This window comes from Vicia villosa, linkage group LG6 (assembly GCF_029867415.1).
Source record: "Vicia villosa cultivar HV-30 ecotype Madison, WI linkage group LG6, Vvil1.0, whole genome shotgun sequence".
NCBI classification, from domain to species: Eukaryota; Viridiplantae; Streptophyta; class Magnoliopsida; order Fabales; family Fabaceae; genus Vicia; species Vicia villosa.
In genome coordinates, this window is record NC_081185.1 from 126,166,159 (window position 1) to 126,189,827 (window position 23,669).

Genomic DNA, 23,669 nt, shown 5'->3' on the forward strand with positions numbered 1-23,669 from the left:
TGTGGGCATACCATTTTCTGAAAGACCTTTACCACTCCTTAAATTCATAAACCAGCGACTAGATTTTAGAGAGAACAATTCTGGACTCAAATACTTATAAACTGCACAAGGACTAGCACAAAGGTTCCACTGGGCGTGCAAATTTGTTTACCCAGATTTTTGATAAATAACCTCTAGTTTCTTATTAAAGGTTACTTGCAGGATCAACTAGGGAATCCTAGGACATAATACTAAGGTCTTGACAAGTTTTAATGTTGACCTTATCTATTTAGAGTTTACCTCGACTAAGCTTCAGGATACAAAAAAACTCAAAGTTTGCTAAGTCATTAGAACTACATGAACCTGGTTTCCCTAGTGAAAGGAATTTCAACCAAAGTCATAGTTTTTTCGCCTGGCCGTTCGACAAAAACAGTTATACAAATGGGGTAAACTCAAAATTTTGCATGAAACCTCATAACTGTTAAAGTCATCAATTTGGAAGTTATCACGAGAGAATATTTTTATATTGGGGTCATTCTTTATGAGCAAGACACATTGTGAGAGACACATCACATATTCACAAAAAATATTAAGGTGATAGGTGTATGAGTCCTTTCACTTATGAAGTGCTCAAGCTCTACTTTTCTAATCAATATGAGATTTCTTGCCGTTGTTTTTTAACATTTTGACTCACACTTGTTTTTTTCAATAATAATCGCAATTTACACATGTTATGCACTGAAATGTCAAAGTGAGCAGTTAAAGAAAATTCAGTGCAAGCATGATGCTTCCCCATACAAAGTTGTATGATGCTTCCCCATACAAAGTTGTTGATTGATTAAAAAAATAACAATTACTTTTCATAAAGTTCGAGGAAGTGTGAAATCTTTGAACTATTGGTAAAAACGTCAAATGTCAAACTTACTTTTATCAATTAGCATTCTACGGGCTCTGTTATACTTGAAATTCGAATTCGAAGATTCAAATGACCTTTTTGAGTTAGATGCAAAGATAATCTTAAAAGGAACCAACAAGCTAGTTCGAATCAAAATAAAATGGAGATAAGCCTTGAAAAATATGGAGTTAAAGACCGTAGAAACTAACATAATGGAAGTGCATCAACAATCATCTTAGAAACTTGTTCAAGAAGTTTTTAGACAATTTGAACAGTGTTATTTGAATCAAGGCCATGTGCTATGTATTCAACCTAATCATCTATATGAGAATTATAGCTTGTTTGAAAGGATTTTAGTTTTTAGTTTTTAAAAACAAGTTTCTAAATCAATTTTGAAAAAGAATTTTAAAGAAAAAAAAACATGTTTGGTAATATTAATTTTAAAAATTATTTTAAAGTTACACAATTATAAATTTGTCATTAATAAAAAAGTGTTTCACTCTTTCTCATTTTTTTCCTCATTTTAATTTTTAAAATCAAAATCAAAACTTCTGAAATTCATTTTATTTTTAAAACTCCCAAATACAGAATTATTTTCAATAAAAAAATTACTGTAAGATTTTATAAAAAGTGGGAGGAAGTCAACGTGTGGATAAACATGGTGAGGATCCGTTTGGTGAATGGGTAAAACGACGGTTCTAGGAGTCGTTTCTTCAAGTGATCGTCTTTAAGCTTTATATCAACGCAACATGTTGTAGCTATTGTGTAATTTTCAACACAATGTGAAAACGCTTTATAGTAAGATTAATAAAGGGTAGCGAGGGTTACGGAAATTATCCTTTTACAACTTTCTGTTAAGTTATTCTCTTTCTTTGACCAAATTTCAACGAAAACCCCCTCAATCATAAGTCAATTAGATCACAATCAAACGATTCTCATTTAAGCTTCATATTTTTCATATTACAAAATTAAAATTAAAATCTATTTTGTTAAGCCGTTGGATCAAGATCGGAGAATGACGTAACCGTATGATTACATGAAAAAACAGCATAAAGTTGTGTTTTCGACATTTCTGTTCATTATAGTGAAATCACTTGTATCATTAACCAAACACACTCTTTATTTCTCTGTTCTTTTCAGAAAAAGACACAAACAAATTTGGAAAAGAGAATATTCTTTCAATCGATCGATGCAGGTATTAATTGTTCATCAGCTATTAATGGTATCTTTTCTTATTTATAATTATGAGCTTTGTTAGAATGAATCAAGTAACTTATGGATGTTTATGTTTATGCATCCAGACAGCATCATCTGGTGGGAATTTGGTTCCCCTGAATGAAATACAGCTGGAGGAATTCCACAGGGTAAGTCTTAAGTTGCTTTTATACTTTTGTTTGCTCTATTCAAATCAAACTAACTACACAAATTTGTATAGAGATTAAACAGGGTCAATTGAGATTTTCCATAGAGATTTTCTCAATACATGACCTTAAACAGGGTCAATTGAGCTGCAAATAATAATATCCCCTATCTAGAAATCTCTTATTTCTCATGTAAGTGGATGCATTTAATGTCTACTGCAGATATTTTTGAGAAAATTCCTAACTAACAGCAGTTGCCCGTATGTTTCCATTTATGTGTAATTTGCAGATATTTTTTACCTGAGACCTTGCTCTTCTCAGGGTCTCATGTTTTATTCTTGTTAGGTGTTAACAATTTTTGTGTTGGGTTAGTTTATACAAAGTATGTGTAATCTGCAGAAATTCTAGACCTGAAAGTGTGTTTCCTCAGGTTCGAATCTTGTTAGGTTCTAACAATTCTTATGTTAGGTCATTCCATACTCAATTTTGCTCTGGTTTTAAATAAGCTCGTACTAGTGGACAATGGGATTGGTCTCTTTAGATTAGTCGGTCTCTTGGATTATAAGTTTAAAAAAAAAAACATTAGCCCATCATAGTACTACACATTGGTTTTGATGATTTTGTTTCTTAACGAACTGGCAGAGGCAGAGGCAGAGTATATCAGCTGGAAATGAGAGGCTCATGAGACCTGATCAGGTAGGTGCTGTTACTTTATAACTAATTATACTTAAAATAAAACATTTTTGTTGATTAGTTGATACACTAGAAAAAGTAACATGATATCTGCAACCACATTCACGTTTACATGCCTTATAAAGTCAGATATTAATTTGTGATACGGTTGTTGTGCACAAGGTAAGCGAATTAGAACACGTGTTCAAGCTCTTTGATAAAGATGATGATGGGAAAGTTTTGCCGGCTGAGTTACAACAATGCATGGAGGCTTTGGGTGAGATGTTTTCCCCACAGGATGCAGCAGTTGCAGTGGCATTTCTTGACAAGGAAGGTGATGGGCTGTTGGATTTTGATGATTTTGTGTGGCTTGTGGAAGCTGGAAGGAACGAGGAAGATAATGTGAGTCATCTTTTACTTGATAGCATTTGTCATTTGAATGAACTAGTCATAATTGCTAATTTCATGGTTCTTTGCAAATATAGCCCTCTACGAATCTGCCTTTACATCGTCCATGGATAAGCTTAATAATTAATAAGCCTAAGCGTTTTGGGAATAATCCTAAGGTGAGTCATCTTTATCTTCCAGTATTCTCTCTATTAAATAAAAAGCATTTCATCTGAAACATTTTATTGATGATTATATTTTTTTCTCTTCTCCAGATAAGTCCAAGAACCAATGTACTACTTCCTTTATCCTCAAACGATTTGGTAAACACGACACTGCAACAAAATGATTTTACTTGGAAGGCTTTTATGGGTTTTCTACGTGGGAGTGTGCGTAATCTTTCTCCAAAACAACATGGATTCTTGCTATTGTTGTTCGGTGGCATCCTAAGTTACCTCACAAGAAACTCTACCAATCCATTTGAATCCTTCCAATTTGGCAAAACCACAAACACACCAGAGTCACTATTAAGCTTAGAGGAAGCATTTTATGCTTTCCCACTAGAACTGGCACATATATCTGGGTTCATGATAAGCTATATTATGATGTGGTTGCTTGTTTTGCCGCTACATCCAGGAATACAGATATTTTTGGGGCTACTGTTGATTTTTTCACCAATCTTTTACTTTGGTCAGCTGGTGAGAATGGCTTCAATTTCGGGAGTTCATGTGGATTGCGGTGGCGTCTTCAAGTTGCCTCTGATTTGGTTTGCAACTTTAGGTGCTGTTGGGCTTTCTCTTGCTATTGGGTTAGTGTTATTGCTAGTTGTTTACTTGAGCTGGAGGTTCATACATAAAGGGAAACCAAAAGTTATAGAAGTTAGATCAGATGATTTGTCGCCTTTAATTTTGGATGAATGAGTGACCTTATAGACTTGAGTGTTTGCTGATTTCAATAGTTTTTCCTTTCTATTTTCTGGAAATTGGTTAAGTATAGGGAACAATGGAACATTTGAATGATGATTGAATGTGTGTAAGTAATTTTTTTAAATAAAATTAATAGAATATCCATGCTTACACACCGATAAGGTGGTTGACACTGCATTTGTAATATATTTATCAAAAATTTATGATTAGAAAACTATTGAAACAAAGCAATTTTTTTATAAATAAAACTCCATTTTATTGTTTAAGGTCATGCATATAAGATTATTTTTTAGAATTGTCTCTTGTGTAATTTAAAAGGCCATACAAATTGCGATGGAGACGTATGGATGTGTGGAGTATAGATGATATTTCTATAGTTCTTTTCATCCATAATTTAAACTTCAAGAACATGATTGACCAACTTATAATAACCAATATTGTTCTAACCTTCAATTTTTTTCCTTCTATATTTCTCATAAGCTATTGGTGTCAGTTTGTAACTTCAACTGTGTTGTTGTCATATATATATCTTCTTTAACTTCACCTGTGTTGTTGTCATATAGCTTTGATCTATCAATTGAATCTGATCTGAAATACAAACTTGCTAAAAAAATAACCAGGCATTAATTTGAATACATGAACATTGATTTCATCACCTACTTCAATGGTAGAAGTCAATATCTCTCTACATTTTAAGTACTCTAAACCTTATAATTTTTCATGAAATTTGAGTAAATATTTTGCACAATAGTCAAAATTGGATCTTGAAATTGGGTCATCAATATTTCTCTTAGAATATCTATTTTCGCATAATCATCATTAGCTTCAGGAACTTTTTTTTTTTTGACAGACTAGCTTCACGAACTTTGATATCTCCAATACTTAAAAGTTATTTGAAAAATTCTCTGATTTCGTTAGTGTCTCCACTATTTGAATCATTCTAAACCCCGAATTTTTAATTAAGGTCAAAACTTGTTAATGATCCCATATATATGACGCATTTTTGAAAGCCCGTATAATGTTAGACAACCACCTCTTGTTCTTGGTATATTAGGTAGACTTTTTATGAAGTCTCTTCTCATAACAATCACTTTATCTTCAGAATTTCTAATCTCACTTATAATGTCTTTTAGAGTTTTGTCAAACCAGAAAAAATGCACTATTCAAGCACTAAAACTCGCTTAACCCATAAGAGGGTCTCACTAAGTTAGAAAAGTCCATTAGAAGAATGCTTAAAAGCAAAATAACCTCAGTCAAGCACCAAAGCTCCCTAAGATGCACGCTAAACGAGATATGGTGTATCGGAAGTTTCAAGGTTAAGTTACATCAAGACAAATAAAGGATTTGTTTGCTAAGCGAGCTTGAGGTGCACTAAGCGAGGTTTAGGCGGCCAAAACTACTTGTAGGATGAAATGACATTTCTTAATGGGAACTATTGTATGCACGCTAAGCAAGCTCTGAACCTCGCTTAGCAAGAATGGCAAAACACCAAATAACCTCTGACAGTTAATTTGATAAAGCGGGCAACCACTTGTTTTGTTACGTTTGCGTAAGAAACAACTTCGATCAATTTGGTGAAGTAGTTGATGGCGACTAAGATTAATCATTGTCCATTTCAAGCCTTCGATTCGATAAGTGTTGCACCCTAAATTTTCTTGCATAGAAAATAAAAAATATATGTGTAGCATCTTATACATTCATTTGCATCATTCCCATTCGAAAAATCAAAATATATATACATTCATTTCATATATCATTTTACAATTAATAATTTTTTATATATATACTAACCATTGAATGATATTAATATTTTAATTTTAATTCAATTTATCTTTTTAGATTGAATTTCTATTAAAACTAGTGGAAAACCCGCGCGTCCGCACGGGTTCTGACGTGGACCGCAGATATGTCACCAATTTATCATGAGAATTCAAATGAATTAGAAAATATCAAAATATTATTGGAAAAAAGAAAAAAATAGATATTTCCATAATAGATTTTTTTTATGTTTCCTTTGCCTTTATACTTTATAGAAATCAAGCTTTGAAGAAGTGTGTTTGTTTCCGCCTTATTGCTTTTCACAAAGTGCTTTTCAATTTAAGCAAGAAAGTCTTTGGCACTTGTTATATCTTCAGATATAGTGCCCTTGAATGCCTTTGGAAAGCCGCACTTTATGATCATAAGACTCATGCGATTAGAGCGATCCCACTTCTCATGATTTTCCTTTCATTAAAGGTACTGAAGTCAATAGGAGAAAGGGATGATTTATCATTAATGCAAGGTCAAGATCCATGCAGCTAAAAATAATTAAAATGTTTTCCTTCCTGTCCTTAAAATTGGCATCATTAAAAACTAGAACTAACAATTTGAAATAAATCATAAATAAACTCAAATAATATATGCTCAAATAATGTCATAACTCATCTCAAGATATCTAGTGCACCATCAATATCAAGTCTTTGGACAATAATATTAATTGCTAGTGATACTCTTGTTATAACAAGAAAATTTCTTTGCCAACCTCCCTACCTTCTAGTCCACCTCTGGTGAAAACTCCATACTACCCCTGACTTCGGAAATGAACTTCCGAAATGCAAGGAAAAAGGTGGTTTCGGAGATGCATCTCTGAAAACGCCTTTTTTTTTGAAAAAATTGTCTTATTTCGGAAGTTCATTTCCGAAAACAGCATTTCGGAGATGAACTTCCGAAATACTGCGCGTTTTGCAGATTTATCAAAACACTCCCCCTCCCCAAACATTTTACCCTAATTTAAATCAAAACACAACCCCTCTTCAAATTTTTACAAAAAGCAAGTGTAAGATCAAAGAGATTGCCCAAGTCTTCTTCCAATCTCAACCAAACTCATCATCAAACACTAATTGGTAAGTTTATCATTGTTTTTTCAAGCTTTAGATCTATTTGAATAAACTCTATTAAGGTGTTTAGAAACTGAAAAAATCACATTAAGATAGGTTAGTACTGATATTAGGATGTTTAGTAGGCATAAAAATAGTTTTGGTGTAGGTTTTTTGGGTCTGCCATTGGAGGTTGCAGAGAGAAGCTCTGCGCAGGGGTGTTTCGGAAGTTCATTTCCGAAAACACCTCCATCCCAGTTTTCGGAAATGAACTTCCGAACTGTATCAGAAGTGCATTTTTTTGTTTTTTATTTTGTCTCGCATATTAATCGATTTCGATTGTTTACAGGAACATGTCAGGCAACCAACCAGCACGCATCAGACAGGGTAGGGAGACCCAAACTGTGTCGGCTAGACGCGAGCGGGCGGCGGCGCAGCTGGCGTCGACACAGGGACGGGGGCGTGGTCGGGGACGCCGTGTGCGAGTACCCGAGGACGTGGGAGAGGGTACCTCTTCATCTGGATCTAGGATTCGGCTGGCTCGGGTATCTTCTTCCCGCCAGCGAGAGGAGGAGGAGGAGCAGCAGGAGGAGGAGGTGCCAGTGCCATACCACGAGCCGGAGGGTGTACCGGATGTTGACCCTCCAGCCGGGGAGGAGGATGAGCAGGAGGACGGCTATCCGGGAGGGCCCTTTGACACTTCCGTGTTGATTCACTACCACGATCACGTCGCTCGGCGGATTTGGGAGGGAGAGGTATTTTTTTTAATTTAACCGTTTATTTGTCACCATTTTTTATAATTTAACCGTTTATTTGTCGCTTATTTAATATATGTCGCTTATTTAATATATGTCGCTTATTTGTTTTTTTTTGTAACAGGAGAGAGAGCCGCTGAAAATGGTCAACCACGCCCGCAAGATTTTCAGTCTGTTTAAACCAGCAGCTGAGTGGTTTAACGACCATGTGCGAGGTTCAGGGCTCAGCGGGCTCTGCATGACGGGGTACACCACCATCAGCACCGGCATGCAGGGGGCATTTGTGGAGCGCTGGCACAAGGAGACGTCCTCTTTCCACTTGCCGGTTGGGGAGATGACGATCACCTTGCATGACGTGCAGTGTCTTCTCCACCTGCCGATTAGGGGGCCGCTGTTGCACCACTCCAAGATCCAGAGGGTCGAGGCCATTGAGTGGATGACGCTCTATTTGGGCATGGAGCACGAGGTTGCTCACTTTGAGTGCGCCACGACTTCTGGGCCTCATATCCGGTTCACCACACTGAGCGCCTATTTCGAGCACCACTTGGTGTCGGCGGCCGAATCCGAGGATGCGGGTGACAAGCTGTTCACACACTATCACCGCGGCTGCGCTCTCCGGTGCTGGTACATGCATGTGGTAGGCGTTGCATGCTTTGTGGACAAGAGTGCTAGGTACGTCGACGTGAACTACCACCGCTACTTCATGGACCTGGATATCGTTCACCAGTGGAACTGGGGAGCAGCTACTCTGGCATACCTCTACCAGAAGCTGAATGAGGCCTCCAACTGGAGGACGAGACAGTTGGTCGGATCCTGCACACTACTTACGGTACGTTTTATTTTAACACATTATCGTATTTATTTATTTATTTATGTTTCGTATTTTTTTTAATACATTATCGTGTTTGTGTTTCAGAGCTGGATCATCTCCCACTTCTCCCGCATCCACGGCTTCCACATCGATCCTGCGTACGTTGACGCCATGCCCAGGGCCGCCAGATACGCTCTCCAGAGGGGGAACGATGCGGTGGGACCATACCGTTTGTACTTGGACCGCACGATGCACGACGACGTCACCTGGAGGCCGTTCGTCGACTACGCTCAGATTGTCCCCTTTGACGACATTGCTTTTATATTCAGGCTGGTTGGCATGCGGGACCGGCATCATGGTCTGGTATCTCCCTGAGCGGTGCATGCGTCAGTTCGGATTCGTGCAGCGGATACCCAGGTCACCCTTTGAGGCTGCTCCCGACAGAGTGACCCGAGTGCAGCTCACTGCCATATGGGCGGAGTGGCAGCAGCATGTGGTACCGCAGGAGTACCGTCTCACTCGGGTCACACAGGACTGTCACAGTGAGGAGGGGTACGTCACATGGTTCTACCGGGTGTCCCATCCTCTGCTGAGACCCGACGTTCCCGGCGCTCCTAGGCCAGCACATGAGGAGATCCTGGAGAACCAGCAGGCCGAGGATGACCACGCCATTGATCTCATGCCGATCTGCCAGCGGATAGAGATGCTTGGGCGGGACGCGTTGGATCGAGGTGTCGTTCATCAGGGCGGTCCAGAGGCAGTCGCCGTGATGGAGATAATCGTCACTGATGCGGGCCGTGCGGCGGGGTACAGGCGGCAGAGGAGGGCCCAGGGTGAGAGGGTTAGGCACACCCAGTAGTGGTCGGGTTTATTTATTTTTTGATATTCGGATTGTATCTTTCGCACAGTATTATTATTATTTTCGGTTTGTATATATTATTTGGATTGGATTTATCATATTAGTATTTTCAGTTTATCTGTTGCTTATTTTATTTGGCGTTTGCGTTTAATTAAAATGCGAGACTGTTTAAGAAAAAACATAAAAAAAACACAGTTTCTGCATAATTCGGAAGTTCATTTCCGAATTCACCCCCATGAGGTGTTTTCGGAAGTTCATCTCCGAAGACACCCCCCATGAGGTGTTTTCGGAGATGCACTTCCGAATTGTGGAAATTTTTTAAAAAAAAAAAGCGCTTCGGAAGTTCATTTCTGAAGCAGGGGTATTTTGGGATTTTCGCTGGGGGTGACCCCCATAGGGAGGTGGCTAAAGAAATTTTCTATAACAATCCAACATTGATAATAAAACATGTCAAATAATAAACCCCTCTTTGGATTAATTTATCATTCACATGTGAAGCCTTAAAATTATCACATGTTTATCATTACAAGTGTGTATATAATCATGTCAAATATCAATTTTTCTTTGGGCCAACTAATACTCACATAGAATCATATGCACACTAACATTTAACATTTTTCATGATCAAATCCATAAAAGAACTGTCACTTTGGTGATTTCTAGTCTCAATAGAATCATTTAAAATGTCAAATAATTTTAATTTAAAATTATGACAAATTGAATTGAATTAATTTTTAAAATTGAAATATATTTATACCTTATATTAATTTTCATGAATATATGAGAGGGATTGTGTGCTAACATATATATCCCAAGATTGTAACCCTTAAGTTGAATTTTCAAGTACTACATTATTATTATTATTATTATTATTATTATTATTATTATTATTATTATTATTATTATTATTATTATTATTATTATTATTATTATTATTATTATTATTATTATTATTATTATTTATTATTATTAGTTTTTATTTAAAATAGTACGTGCCTCTTGAATTGAATTTTCACATTGATTCATGGATGAGATACCTAATGGGATTAATTTGTTACACCAATCATTAAAAAAAATTAAAGAAACATCCCTTTAAAAAAAAACAAAAACTGCCGTTAATGAATTAACCAAAGTACAGTAACTTTACCGGAAGTCTTCTTCAAAAGTAACAATTTTATTTACAAGTGTTTTAAACTTTAAATATATTATCATGAAAGCGAAATTCTATAATAGCAGAAACAAGCATAGATTTCTTATGCTAATTACAGAATTCATCATGTGAATTATTTACACTCATGTTTAATCATAAGTCATATACAAATATTTAACACATGCATATTAACACCTCCAATGGTAAACACAAAAACATAAACTCAGCCCCGGCCCAAGCTATAGGCAAGCTAGGCAATTGCCTAGGGCCTCATATTTTATTTGCCAATAATACTCAATATATACTAAATGCTTCTATTAGTATATTTACCTATAGACATGCTAGGCAATTGTTAGAGTTTATTTACCTTCTTTTCCTATAAATTAACAATAAATATTACTTGTCACATACCCATTACATCAGTTTCGATATGTGACTTTTACGTGACAGTAAATAGCAATAAATGTTACTACCCAGTAGCAATATATCATTTCTTTCTTATTCAGTATAATTTCATTTTCATAATTTCAACTATAAGTAAAAACTTGTTGCATGTAGTTATTATTCATTTCACCTCATTTTGTAAAGATTTTTTTTACTATTACTCATTCACTCTCTCAAGAGTATATTATTAAATTTATAAAAATAATACAAGTATAATTAATGCACCAATTATTAATTTTTGTGTTTGTAAAAAAAATTCTTTTTTAAGTAGACGTTAATAAAAAAATTTAATATCAAGAATGATTCAACAAAAATTAAATATATTGATTTTATTATTAATTAAAAAATATATTAATTAAACATAATTGATTATAACAATTTAATAAATAATTTTGTTTTTGTAAAATAAAATATTAATTTAAAAAATATATTAATTAAAGATAATTGATCATAATAGTTTAATAAATAATTTTGTTTTTGTAAAGTAAAATATTAATTTAAAATATAATTATCGACAAAAAAAATTTCATTTTAAAATTCGCCTTAAGCCTCCATATGTGTTGGACCGGCACTGCATAAACTATTTGTATCTATAAACACATTAAACATTAGACTCACGACTGCGCAAACGGTATAGCACGCCTACCAATGTGCAGATTACATTTTAATGTAATTTTGATTTATTATGTATTGCATTCATGTCCAACATTTTAAAAGTAAAAATAAATTAATTTAATTACAGCTATAATCCAATATTTTGAAATTCTATAATATCAAGAATTATCAAAATTCACACATGAATAAAATAGGGGTGACTCTGATACCACTTTGTTGGAAAATTCTAATTAATCAATACTTTATAATTCATACTCAATTCAATATAAAATAAAAAACGGAAGCGTATCTTTAGGATTCATAAAATGTTAATGAGAAGACAATGATCTTGACAGGATAATGACATTCCAAGAGAATAAATATTCAATGATATTTTTTTTGTAGTGTCTACAATTGGGCACCATAACCCCTTATTTATAAGAATCACATGTCCTTTCATGAAGAGTATGTTTATCCAACTTTACCCATCACAAAAATAGAAATAAGACTTTTGGTATCTATACAATATTTTTCATGACAATTACATTCTTAGTCATAAACCTAACATTAAATAGATCACTTTAATTTGGCTAATTAAATAATGACCCTAACACATTAATTTATTACATGTATGACCCAAAAAATTATAACACTAACTTCTTTTAGCGTATGTTTTTTTTTTTTGACAAAAGCAAACTTAACTGATATCATTCAACAAATAAGGTTCAATACAAGGAGGTACACTATTAAAGAAGCTACGCCTAGCCCAAGAATTGGCCGCCTTAGCTAAAGCATGGGCAACCGAATTCGCTTGGCGCCTAATGAACTTTACCTCAAAGTTCGGAAACAAAGCTAATAACTGCCGAATGGAATTAATAATAGCACTAAATTCAGAACTACCCACTTTTGAATCGTGAATAGACTTAATGACAAGTTGACAGTCACTTTCAAAAATAACATGAGATAGATGGAGGGAAATCACATTCTGGATAGCTTCCTTCAAGGCGATAGCTTCCGCTTCAATAACGGAAAAAAATCCCGCATCCCAGGAAACACCAGCTGAAACAAATCTTCCCAAGTGATCCCTAAAACACCACCCTTTATTTGTAGTACCATGCACATTACTGAAACCTGCGTCAACATTACATTTAAGATAATTATTCAAAGGCGGACTCCACACGGTTAAGATATTATTAACAGCACCTGAGATGTTCTCTTCTCTAGCTGAGAACCAATCATACCAACTATGGTAGGCCTGTAAACCAATCCTCATAGCATCATCCCGAGTATCCTGCCAAACCACATTATTCCTACTTCTTCAAAGCACCTCCAACAGAACAGCAAATCTACCCGCATCCCTACGGTCCTCACGGCTACACACATCAAAGATAAGGGACTTAGCATCATGAAAATTATGTAACCGGGGATCTAATATAGAGGACAAACCTGCTGCCCGCCAACTTTGAAGAGTGCAAAAACATCCGAAAAATACATGCCACTCATCTTCATCATCCACCTCACACCAAGGGCATAAAGACGGGCACTGAACATGATGTTGTTGAAGCTTTAAGCGCGTTGGGAGGCATCCATTACAAATTCTCCATAGTAAATGCTTAGCTCTAGGTGGCGCGGAAATACTCCAAATATTCTTCCACCTACTCTCCATACCGTGGTTCCGAGAACTACTAAGCCTTCCTTTCCACAGTTTATAGCCCGATTTCACACTATACTCCCCATTCTTCTCCTCGTGCCAAATCAACCTATCATTCACTACATCCTCCACTAAGGGAACTCTAAGAATGGCTTCAGCCCCTTCATTATCGAAAAGTTGTTTTACCTTAATAACATCCCATTGCTTGATGGTTGGAAGCATAAGATCCTTAACAAAGAGGTTATACACATTTGGACCTTGCGGACCATTTGCCCACCATCCATCTTTCTCCCGGATCCACAGATCATACATCACCTTTATACTACTTCCACTTCCAATACTCCACCGACTACCAATTCTAAGAACTTCCTTAGCCTTCCACAAACTCCGCCAAGCATAACTTGGATTGTTACCAATCTTAGAATCAAGATAAGATGAATTAGGAAAATACCTTGCTTTAAAGATCCTAGCCACAAGAGTGTCAGGTTTTGAAACAATATTCCACCCTTGCTTTGCAACCATAGCCATATTAAAAGCTCTAAAATCCCTAAAGCCCACACCTCTTTCACTTTTCGAGTTAGTCATCCTATCCCAAGCCAACCACCTAATACCTTTGTTATTACGACCACCTCCCCACCAAAACGAATTAAGCATTCTTTCAATATCATTCACCACCCCATCCGGAATCAAATATACACTCATAATATAGGCCGGTATCGACTGGAGGACTGATTTAATCATAACCTCCTTTCCTGCTCTTGACAAAGACCTACCACTCCAAGTATTGATGCGTTTCCAAATTCTATCTTTGATAAATGAGAACACCGCCTTCTTACTTCTACCGATCATCGAAGGTAACCCCAAATACATTCCTGTGCCCAATACATGTTTTACCCCCATTAATCTGGCTAGATCCTCCTGGGCCGGACCACTCAAATTCCGGCTAAAAAACACTTCAGACTTTGCCAAATTGATCTCCTGACCTGTCGCCTCAGTATAAGTATCAAGAATATTCATCAGGTTTGTCACCTCCACCAGATTTGCCCTGCAAAATAAAAAGCAATCGTCAGCAAAAAGCAAGTGGGACACACTGGGTGCCCTCCTGCAGATATGTGCTCCATGAAGATCTCCTCGAGAAACAACTCCTTTAATAAGAGCAGAAAGTCCTTCAGACACGAGTATAAATAGATATGGAGAAAGGGGATCTCCTTGTCTCAGACCTCTTCCTGGAATAATTGGTCCAACCCTATCCGAATTAACAAGAACAGAATAATGCACCGAAGTCACACACATCATAAGCCAATGTATCCATCTCTCATCAAAGCCCAATCTAAGAAGAATAGTACGAAGGAACCCCCAATCCACTCTATCGTATGCTTTGCTAATATCAATCTTTAAAGCCAAATGGGCAGTATTGCCACTTGTCTTTCTCTTTAAGGCATGAACAATCTCCGTAGCAACCAAAGCATTATCAAGAATGGATCGGCCTTCAACAAACGCCGACTGTTCCTCCGAGACACATTTGTTCAACACAAGTTTCAATCTATTGGCAAGCATTTTGGCAACCAACTTGTACACTACATTACACAGAGAGATAGGTCTAAGATCTTTCATAGTGTTCGGTTTAACACACTTGGGAATAAGGCAAATATTAGTCTCATTTAGCTCAGGCGGAAAAAGCCTCTTTGTAACCATAAAGAAGCTGCCATGAATATATCATCTCCACAAAGATCCCAAAAATGTTGATAGAAAGCTGGATTAAATCCATCGGGACCCAGTGATTTGTCCGGATGCATATGGATAAGCGCCTCATAAAGTTCAGCCTTGGTAACATGAGATAACAACCTGACATTATCATTTTGAGAAATAACCGGATGGATACACTTCAGCACCGGTTCATAATTTCCTTGTCTGGCTTCAAACAAACAATCAAAGTACGATTTGGCTATACCACACAGCTCTTCCTGACTATTGGCCGCTACCCCTGCCTCATCCACCAAACCATCAATTCTTTTAAAATTCCTACGGGCTGTAGCAGACCTGTGGAAGAACTTAGAGTTCGAATCACCGTGTCGAAGCCAATGCATTTTAGCCCGCTGTTTCCAGAACATCTCCTCGCGGATCAGAATTTTATTATATTCCTTCTGCGCATCAAAGAACCTCCTTGCCGCATCTTCATCATGAGAAAGCCGTGCGGCTTCCATGGCTGCCATATGGAGGTTAAGATCTTTATACTGCTGAGAAAACTTTAGCTTATTCCACTTCGAGAGTTCCGCCGCACAATTACTAAGACTCTTTAGAACTCCACCTTGTTCATCAAGTTTCCACCCTTTACTGACAATATCATTTAGCTCATCTTCCTTCAGCCATGCGTTTTCGAATCTGAAAGAATAGTTCTTGCGGCGAGACGGTGGGGGTGGTTCACATTGCAGCAGAAAGGGAGAATGGTCTGAATGTGAAGCTAGCAAGTTAAACAATTTAGCCTCTGGGAAAATATCCATCCATTCTTGAGTGACAAGACCCCGGTCCAAGCGTTCCTCAATAGCATGTTCAGAGCCTCGACTCTTGCTCCAAGTAAACTGATGGCCTTCTAACGGAAGGTCCAAAAGATTGCAATCGGTAACCGCTTCACGAAAACCACTACACAGCCAATTCGGGTGAGGATGAAGGCCCCTCTTATCTTGTTGTGAAAGAAGATCATTAAAGTCACCGATAACACACCAAGGGGCATTAGACAAATCACGCAACTCTCGCAACATATTCCATGCATCACTCCGTCGATGTCTCTCCGGAAAGCCATAATAACAAGTAAGGCGCCAATCCTCCTTCACTTCATCTTGCACAACTAAGTTGACAAAATTTCTAGAATAGTTCACAACATTGCACGTAACAGTATCTTTCCACATTACCGCCAATCCTCCGCTTCTTCCGACGACGTCAACGGTTAAGCAAGAATCAAATTTTAAGGTGACACGGACACTCTCCAACTTCTATTTTTTCGCCAACGTTTCAGAGAGAAACAAAACATCAGGATGATGCTTCTGAGTGAGCTGACGTAGATTCGGAATTGCACGCGGGTTGCTCAAGCCCCGGCAATTCCAACTTAGAATCTTCATTTGTCCCGGCAGTCCTGGCTGCCAGGAACTGCCGATAAAAAAGATTGGACATCTTCGACACTCTCTCCACTACTGCTAGAGACCTGTTGCCGACGCCGCTTTCGTTCCAACTGACCTTGAATATTTTCACTGTCAGCACCTTCAGAATAACTGGGAAGATTCGCAGGGACAGCATTATGGTTAACAGGATGAGGGATATACTGGTTTGCAAAGTTGTTGCTAGCATGCTTAGTACTGATAGAATTTTTAGGTTTGAATTTATGGGGTTTGGGGTGTAAGTTATTGGTTTTTTGAGTCTGGAAAATATTGGTGGTATTGGTTGTATTTGGACTGGAAATACGATTGGGCTGAGAAAACACAATCTGGGCATTTTTTGTTGATTCATTATTTTGCATGATAGACAAGTGTGGGCTTTGGATTGGTGGAATCGGGGTTAGTGGGTCGGTAACATGCTGTCGCTGGAAAGTGGTGGGGTCCATCATCCATACAGGTGCTTCACTACACGGTTTTGTTGGAGGGGGAACAATGCCATTTAATGCAAATGATTGCCTTGTCTGATTGTTTCCTTTGATTCCATCAGCAATCATTACGTGATGATTTTGTTGGGGTGGGACCTGGCCGCGTATAATGGCCAATGATGGCCTGACTTGATGGCTCATTAATGCTATTGACTTTTCACGGGATCCACCAGCTGTTTCATCAGAAATACTCACATTTTGTGGGGCCCCTTCTTGTTGGATTTGTGAATCACACGCTTCATCATGGTGGTGATTCTCACGCGCGGCATGCTGTGTACCACTACTACTCGTTGACCCATTCTTCTCACTACCAGCTCCTTCCTCCTTCAACCACTTTGAACTAGAAGCATTATTGTATCTCCTATTCTCCACCCTAATATCATTAGACCATTCCCTAACTCCATTATCTTCCTCCATCGCAAATCGGACTTCGCACCTTTGATCCGAATGACCCAAAATTCCACATACAAAACAGAATAGGCCAAGGTTTTCATACTTAAAAGTAACTGTGCACCATTCTCCACCTCTATTTTTTACTCTGGTATTTTTCTTCAAAGGATTACGGATATCTACCTTCACCCTCAACCACATATACTGCCTCCAGAAACTAGAATTATTATGCTTATCGTACTCCACAAAAGTACCTATAAAATTAGCAATTGTTTTGCCCACTTTCTCCAGCATTAGTCCTGCGGGAATATTATGAACCTGTACCAAAAACTCGACATGGAACAGAGGGATACTTTCAATCTGAACTCCGATTTGTACCTTCTCGATGATCAACAAATGGCTCCCAAAAGTCCACGGCCCTTCTCTCAACGCAGCCTCCATATCTAACTTATGGGAAAATTGAAATAAGAACAAACCCTCCACCGCCTGCTTGATAATAACCCCCTTGACCGGTCTCCACATATCCGCCACTCTCTTCTTCATAGACATAACATGGATCAGTTTATCACACAAAAATCTTCCTACGAGACACAATCTTAGATCTCCGACTTCTTCACCATCTTCATCCACATCAAAACAAAACCCTCCTTCCTCCTCGTCCCCTTCTAGCGATAACTCATTGACATTGACATTCAGATCTGCCATTCTGTAAGATAACTCGAAAGATCGGACCAAAAACCAGGAAAAGAAAAAGAAAGGAGTGATCCAGAAAAACAAGCTTCTCAGTGGGAGAAGTATGACCAAACCCTAGCAGAACTAGGAAAAAGTTGTATTGTATGTACTTTTAGCGTATGTTTGAATTGATGGAAAAATATAAAATTGAGCGGAATGAAATGAAATAAAGTTATGTTCCATCATTTGGATTGATTTAAAAAGAATGGAATTGAGCGGTATCAGATGAAATGCATACATCTCATTCCATCACTTTCCATCATTTTTTATATCCTTCCAATTTTGACGGAATAACAAAATTATTCTATTTCATCATGACGTATCTAAACAATGGAATGTCATCTTTATTTCATTCCGCTTTGTTCCATTCCATCTCGTTCCGTTATTTTTTTTTACGTATCCAAACATAGCTAGCTTTAGGGACATGCCTAAACCCTCCTTTTTTTTTCCGTATCTTGGTTTTGTTTTCTTAATGTTCTCTTTTGGTTTATTTTTAAAAAAAAAACTAATTTAGTTTTGTTAATTAAATTCGGTGTGAGGGACCAATTTAGTTTTTTTTTTCATGCTTAAAAAAAAGGAGGAAACAATTAAAAGAAAGAAAATTTTTTAACCAACCCCATGGATCTCTTACACACCACATGAATTTTCATTTTTGCCCCCAACTTCTATAGATGGATCTCCAGAAGCACCACATATTTTGAAAAATTTTGATTTCTTCCCTAGATGCATCTACGGAATTGTAATATACTAGTATATATTGGGAGAAAATACACATAAAATCAGTTCAGGGATTATTTCGTAGATGCATCTACGGAATGCTCTTAGCGGCACATTCTTCCGCAGATGCATCTACGGAAGTGTCTGATATAGTTTGAACCAGCATGATCACTCCTTCCATTGTTTCATTTCTCCAACCACCACATACTCCACACGCTAAAAACCCTACTTCATCAATACCTTATATCACTCCAAGACTCAAACTTTTTGGTGCAACAAATCAAAGGCTTCTATAAATTTGGGGTTTTTAGGTTTGCATTACACAGAAACACAAACACAAAAATGTCTCGCATTAGGCCGGATGGATGTCACCGAACATCAATGAAGCGTCCTAATCCTGAATCAGAATACCGCATAAGGGATGGACATGTCATTTTCTCTCCCATCAAACCCCCCGTGCCGGTGAAGTGTTGGAATATCCATTCCTTCGACCAACTCAAGAGGACTATCATGTCTTTTTTAGAGGGGGAGTACGGACCCGGAGAAGAAATCAAAAGGATCCAGAGGCTTAGAACAAGTACCTCGTTTGCGACCGAAAAAATGGAACGTTGGTGGTTTGAAGTGAAATGTGACATGAATTGCATTCAAATGATGCATGGATTAGATGACATTGTTTTAATCGTTGTAATTTCTTAGATTTATTAGCTTTCTTAATTTTCTATTTGAAATTCTTTTGTAATATCGATTAATCAATGAATCAATGCATAAGTTTTTTATGGTTCAAAATGCTTCTGTTCTTGTCTGCTTCTGTGGATGGATCACGAAATACTTCCGTATGTGCATCTACGGAACAAAGTAAACATAAAGAAAAAAAGAGTACTTCCGAAAATCCATCTACGAAAACACGATGACAAATTTGTAAATTCGATGGTGCGCCTAAATACAATGGGGTGGGGTGAGAAATTTTCAAAAGAAATGTCTAAAGGAGAACTTCAAGCAGTCACATCATCACCGTAATCACAAGGTTACGATATTAATACAAAATAGATTTGATTTTTTATTTTATTTTATTATACCAAAGAGTAAGACTTAAATGGGAATCGTCCGAGTGAATCGTCCGAGTGAAGAGATTTGCGGAAATCACGGGGTAAAAAGGAAAATTAATTAGCACAAGTTCCTAAAAGTACCACTCAGTCCAAATAAAATAAGTACGCGCTCTGTAACGCGCTTTTACTTTAATTCCATTAACAAGTCTCTTTCTTGGTCTCTTTTGGTGTGGAAATTAAAACAATCTCATCTTTGACGCTCAAAATGGATCTTCAGATTCCACATGTCAACAAGCTTGGAGATGATGACCAACCGATCTGTAGGAACGTCGATTTATCTCATCACAAAACAGATCCACATGATGTGCTTTTAGTGATTCCTGATAACCGTAAGGTAATTTATCTTGTATTTGTTTTGTTCCATTCTGAGACTGATTTCAGATTTATATTGTTTATATGTTTTTTGCATGCAGTTTGATTTTGATTTCTCAAGTGATTCGAAGAAATTATCCTCCCAGCCGAATAATAATGAATCATATATTGCTCCTCGCTTGCACAAATTCATTTCAGAACAAGACTTACGCAAGGAAATTCTACGACGCTGTTCTTCTTTTTTAGTCTCAACTGTTGTTTCTATTGGTCTTTTCTACAATATATGGAGTAGTTTATTACCACATCAAAAACAACATATTCACCGACTTTCTACATGGATGTCCTTTCTAGGGTTGTTGGGTTTTATTGTGTTTGTTTCAGCTGTGGCTGTAATGATTCTCGTGGGTGGAGTATTCTCTTCTACACAGAAAGCTATGCTTATCATTTTGCTTCTTTGGATGCATATTCAATCTGCTAACTCAATCCTCGAAGTTTGCGTAATATTACTCGGCGGAGTTTTCATGGCGTGGTATGCTTTTTGGAAAAAGGAATCCCCAACTAATGAAAGTGATACGAATACAGATGCTAATAAGCTGTCAGCTCAAACAACAATATGAATGTGGGGTTTTTTTAATATCAGTGTTGTGTTTCATCCGAAGACTTTGTGTTTGTAATTTGCAGCTCAAACATATGATAAAATCAGCTGTGTAATGTTTTTGTTGGATTTTACTTGCCATTTAATACTTGTATTGGCTACCTGAGTTTATATTCTGAAATTTAAAATTTTCTAATCAATATCATATGTTGGCATTTTCATCCTACTATATATTACAATTTGTCTGCATAATTCCTTGCTAATAATAAATAAATATGAAAGAAACATACTTCCATTGTAATAAGTAAGCTTGGTCTGCATATTCAACCCCTCTTACAAACAATCTGATTCTGAATTCTAGATTCCTAAGCAAACTAGTTTTATTTTTTCATCTGAACACCTCACTATACACCCAAGGAGAATAGAATGCACGTGACTACTGCAAATGTTGATGCGCTGATGGTCTAGGTCTATCGGTGTGCTGTCACGTAATCAAACCAGCTATCACGTAATCAAACCACGAGCCGCAAAGAATCACGTTGTTCTTAAAACACCATATGGAAACATCCTTTCTATGTTCATAGATTTAAGTTCACTTGGCAGCAGCAGGATTTCAAATACATGTCCATTCACTAGATTCTGCAACCAATGTTCATATGCAATAAAAATAACATTAATAAAACAGAAAAAAATGGATGAGTTGACTCTTTTTAGTAGAGCTCATGAAAATTAAGATGAATAATTAAATTATTAGCACTTCAAATTGCATATGCTGTTGTTATGATCTCGCATGAAAGCTAGTACCAATATTGATTTCTTATTTGGCAAACTTTGCACAAAAAAAAAATTATACTAACAGAAAAATAGTGTGTTATAATACTAAGGCAAGAAACAATAACTTGTGAGAAACATACGAGAGCTCGATGAGCCAGTTTTGTGGAAGGGAATATTAAAAAAGCTTGACCCCTCATCCTTCCTTCTTGAAATTCAAAACTAGCTACTAATTCTGGGCTCACACATATGCTGAATAAGTACTCTGAATCAAGTTGCACCAGTTGTTATTTAAATGGATCATTTTCTAGCACGCGGCTAAAATTTAGGTATTGTCAATAATTCTTGGCTTGATACTTTTCTCATTATTATTTCTCGTATATATAAAGGTTACAGGGCTATATCGGTAATTACACTAAATAATTACATTTAAACTAATTCCTATTCACATCCCCCCTCAAATTGATGCTGCTTGTCAATAAGCATCAATTTGCTAACAAGAAACTGATGACGTGGACGCGGAACAGCCTTGGTAAGAATATCTGCAATCTGCAACTGAGTACTGACATGAGGAAGTGATATTATTCTGTCATCATAAGCGTCACGGATTGAGTGACAATCAACTTCAATATGTTTGGTGCGTTCATGAAAAACAGGATTCGCAACAATTTGGATGGCACTGGTATTGTCAGCATAAAGTGAAGTTGGCTCTATTTGAGGAAATCCAAGTTCAGCCAAAAGACCACGAAGCCAAATTATTTCAGAACAAGCAGCAGACATGGCACGATACTCAGATTCAGTAGAAGATTTAGAGACTCTCGCTTGTTTCTTACTTTTCCATGAGATCAATGAAGAGCCAAGAAACATGCACCAACCAGTGACAGATCGTCGAGTATCAGGGCACCCTGCCCAATCAGCATCACTATAAGCACTCAATTTAGGAGGAACTCCAGTAGGAAAGAATAAACCACGATGAGAGCTTCCCTTCAAGTAACGAATTATACGACGAACTGCTGCCAAGTGAAGGTGGCGAGGAGAGTGCATGAATTGACTGACTTGTTGAACAGCAAATGATATGTCAGGGCGAGTAATAGTCAAGTAATTAAGGCTACCCACGAGTTGACGATACAATAAGGGATCATGCAACAGATCACCATCATCACGATGATATTTAACATTAACCTCAAGAGGAGTATCCACTGGATTAGCCGATTGCAGACCGGCCATAGAAATTAAATCTGTGGCATACTTGTGTTGATGGAGGAATATGCCCTTGGGTGTAGAATGAACCTCAAGACCAAGAAAATAATGCAAATTACCAAGATCTTTCATATGAAACGCTGCTTGTAGCTGCTGTTTAAGGCTTTGAATGGAAGCATGATCAGAACCAGTAATAATCATATCATCAACATACAGAAGAAGTAGGACAATTCCAGTAGATGTTCTATGAATAAATAGAGAAGAATCGTACTGACTCTGAGTAAAGGAAAACCCAAGTAGAGTGGAGCGAAATTTTTCATACCATGCTCTAGGCGCTTGTTTCAAACCGTATAAGGAGCGTTTGAGCTTGCACACACCCTTAGATGACGGAAATAAACCTTGAGGAGGAGTCATATAAATATCTTCCGCCAGGTCACCATGAAGAAAAGCATTTTTCACATCTAATTGATGAAGAGCCCACCCATTAGAAGCAGCTATAGAGAGTACCGTACGAACAGATGTCATTTTGGCAACCGGTGCAAATGTCTCATCATAATCAATTCCATATTCCTGTTTGTTTCCAAAGGCAACCAAGCGAGCCTTGAAACGGTTGAGGGACCCATCAGAATTCAATTTCACAGAATACACCCATTTGCAGCCAATGGGTTTAACATCAGGAGGACAAGAGACAATATCCCATGTGAAATTCTCTTGAAGAGCTTGAAGTTCCTCATTCATTGCTTTTATCCAACGTACATCTTTAACAGCCTGTGAATAGCAAGTAGGAATAGATATGCTAGAGAGTGTGGCAGTCAGAGAAGTATGTGAGGAATCATACCTGTCTGGTGAATATCTATCTGGTGCTCGAGATAT

At 37.3% G+C, this 23,669-nt stretch overlaps 2 protein-coding genes across 4 annotated transcripts in view; both read left to right on the forward strand.

Moving 5' to 3' along the window:
- Positions 1-1,705: 1,705 nt before the first annotated feature.
- On the forward strand, positions 1,706-4,392 carry LOC131609899 (uncharacterized). Of its 2 annotated transcripts, none has more exons than XM_058881716.1 (6): positions 1,706-2,069; positions 2,176-2,238; positions 2,884-2,931; positions 3,091-3,309; positions 3,393-3,473; positions 3,570-4,392. In XM_058881716.1, the coding sequence occupies exons 1-6, from the start codon at positions 1,911-1,913 to the stop codon at positions 4,212-4,214; spliced, it is 1,215 nt and encodes a 404-aa protein (XP_058737699.1). In that variant the 5' UTR covers positions 1,706-1,910; the 3' UTR covers positions 4,215-4,392. The 2 variants fall into 2 exon arrangements, with proteins under 2 accessions (XP_058737699.1, XP_058737698.1); XM_058881715.1 differs by having other exon boundaries at positions 1,713-2,069; positions 2,878-2,931.
- A 15,541-nt stretch (positions 4,393-19,933) lies between these two features.
- Positions 19,934-23,669, forward strand: part of LOC131609905 (uncharacterized) — an 88,908-nt gene continuing 85,172 nt past the window's right edge. The window contains exons 1-2 of one of the 2 annotated variants that reach the window (XM_058881729.1): positions 19,957-20,252; positions 20,332-20,954. In XM_058881729.1, the coding sequence (XP_058737712.1) occupies positions 20,124-20,252; positions 20,332-20,847 (645 nt within the window). In that variant the 5' untranslated portion in view covers positions 19,957-20,123 and the 3' untranslated portion in view covers positions 20,848-20,954. Of the gene's footprint in view, positions 20,253-20,331; positions 20,955-23,669 lie in introns of those variants that run through there. The other variant, XM_058881730.1, reaches the window with a different exon arrangement.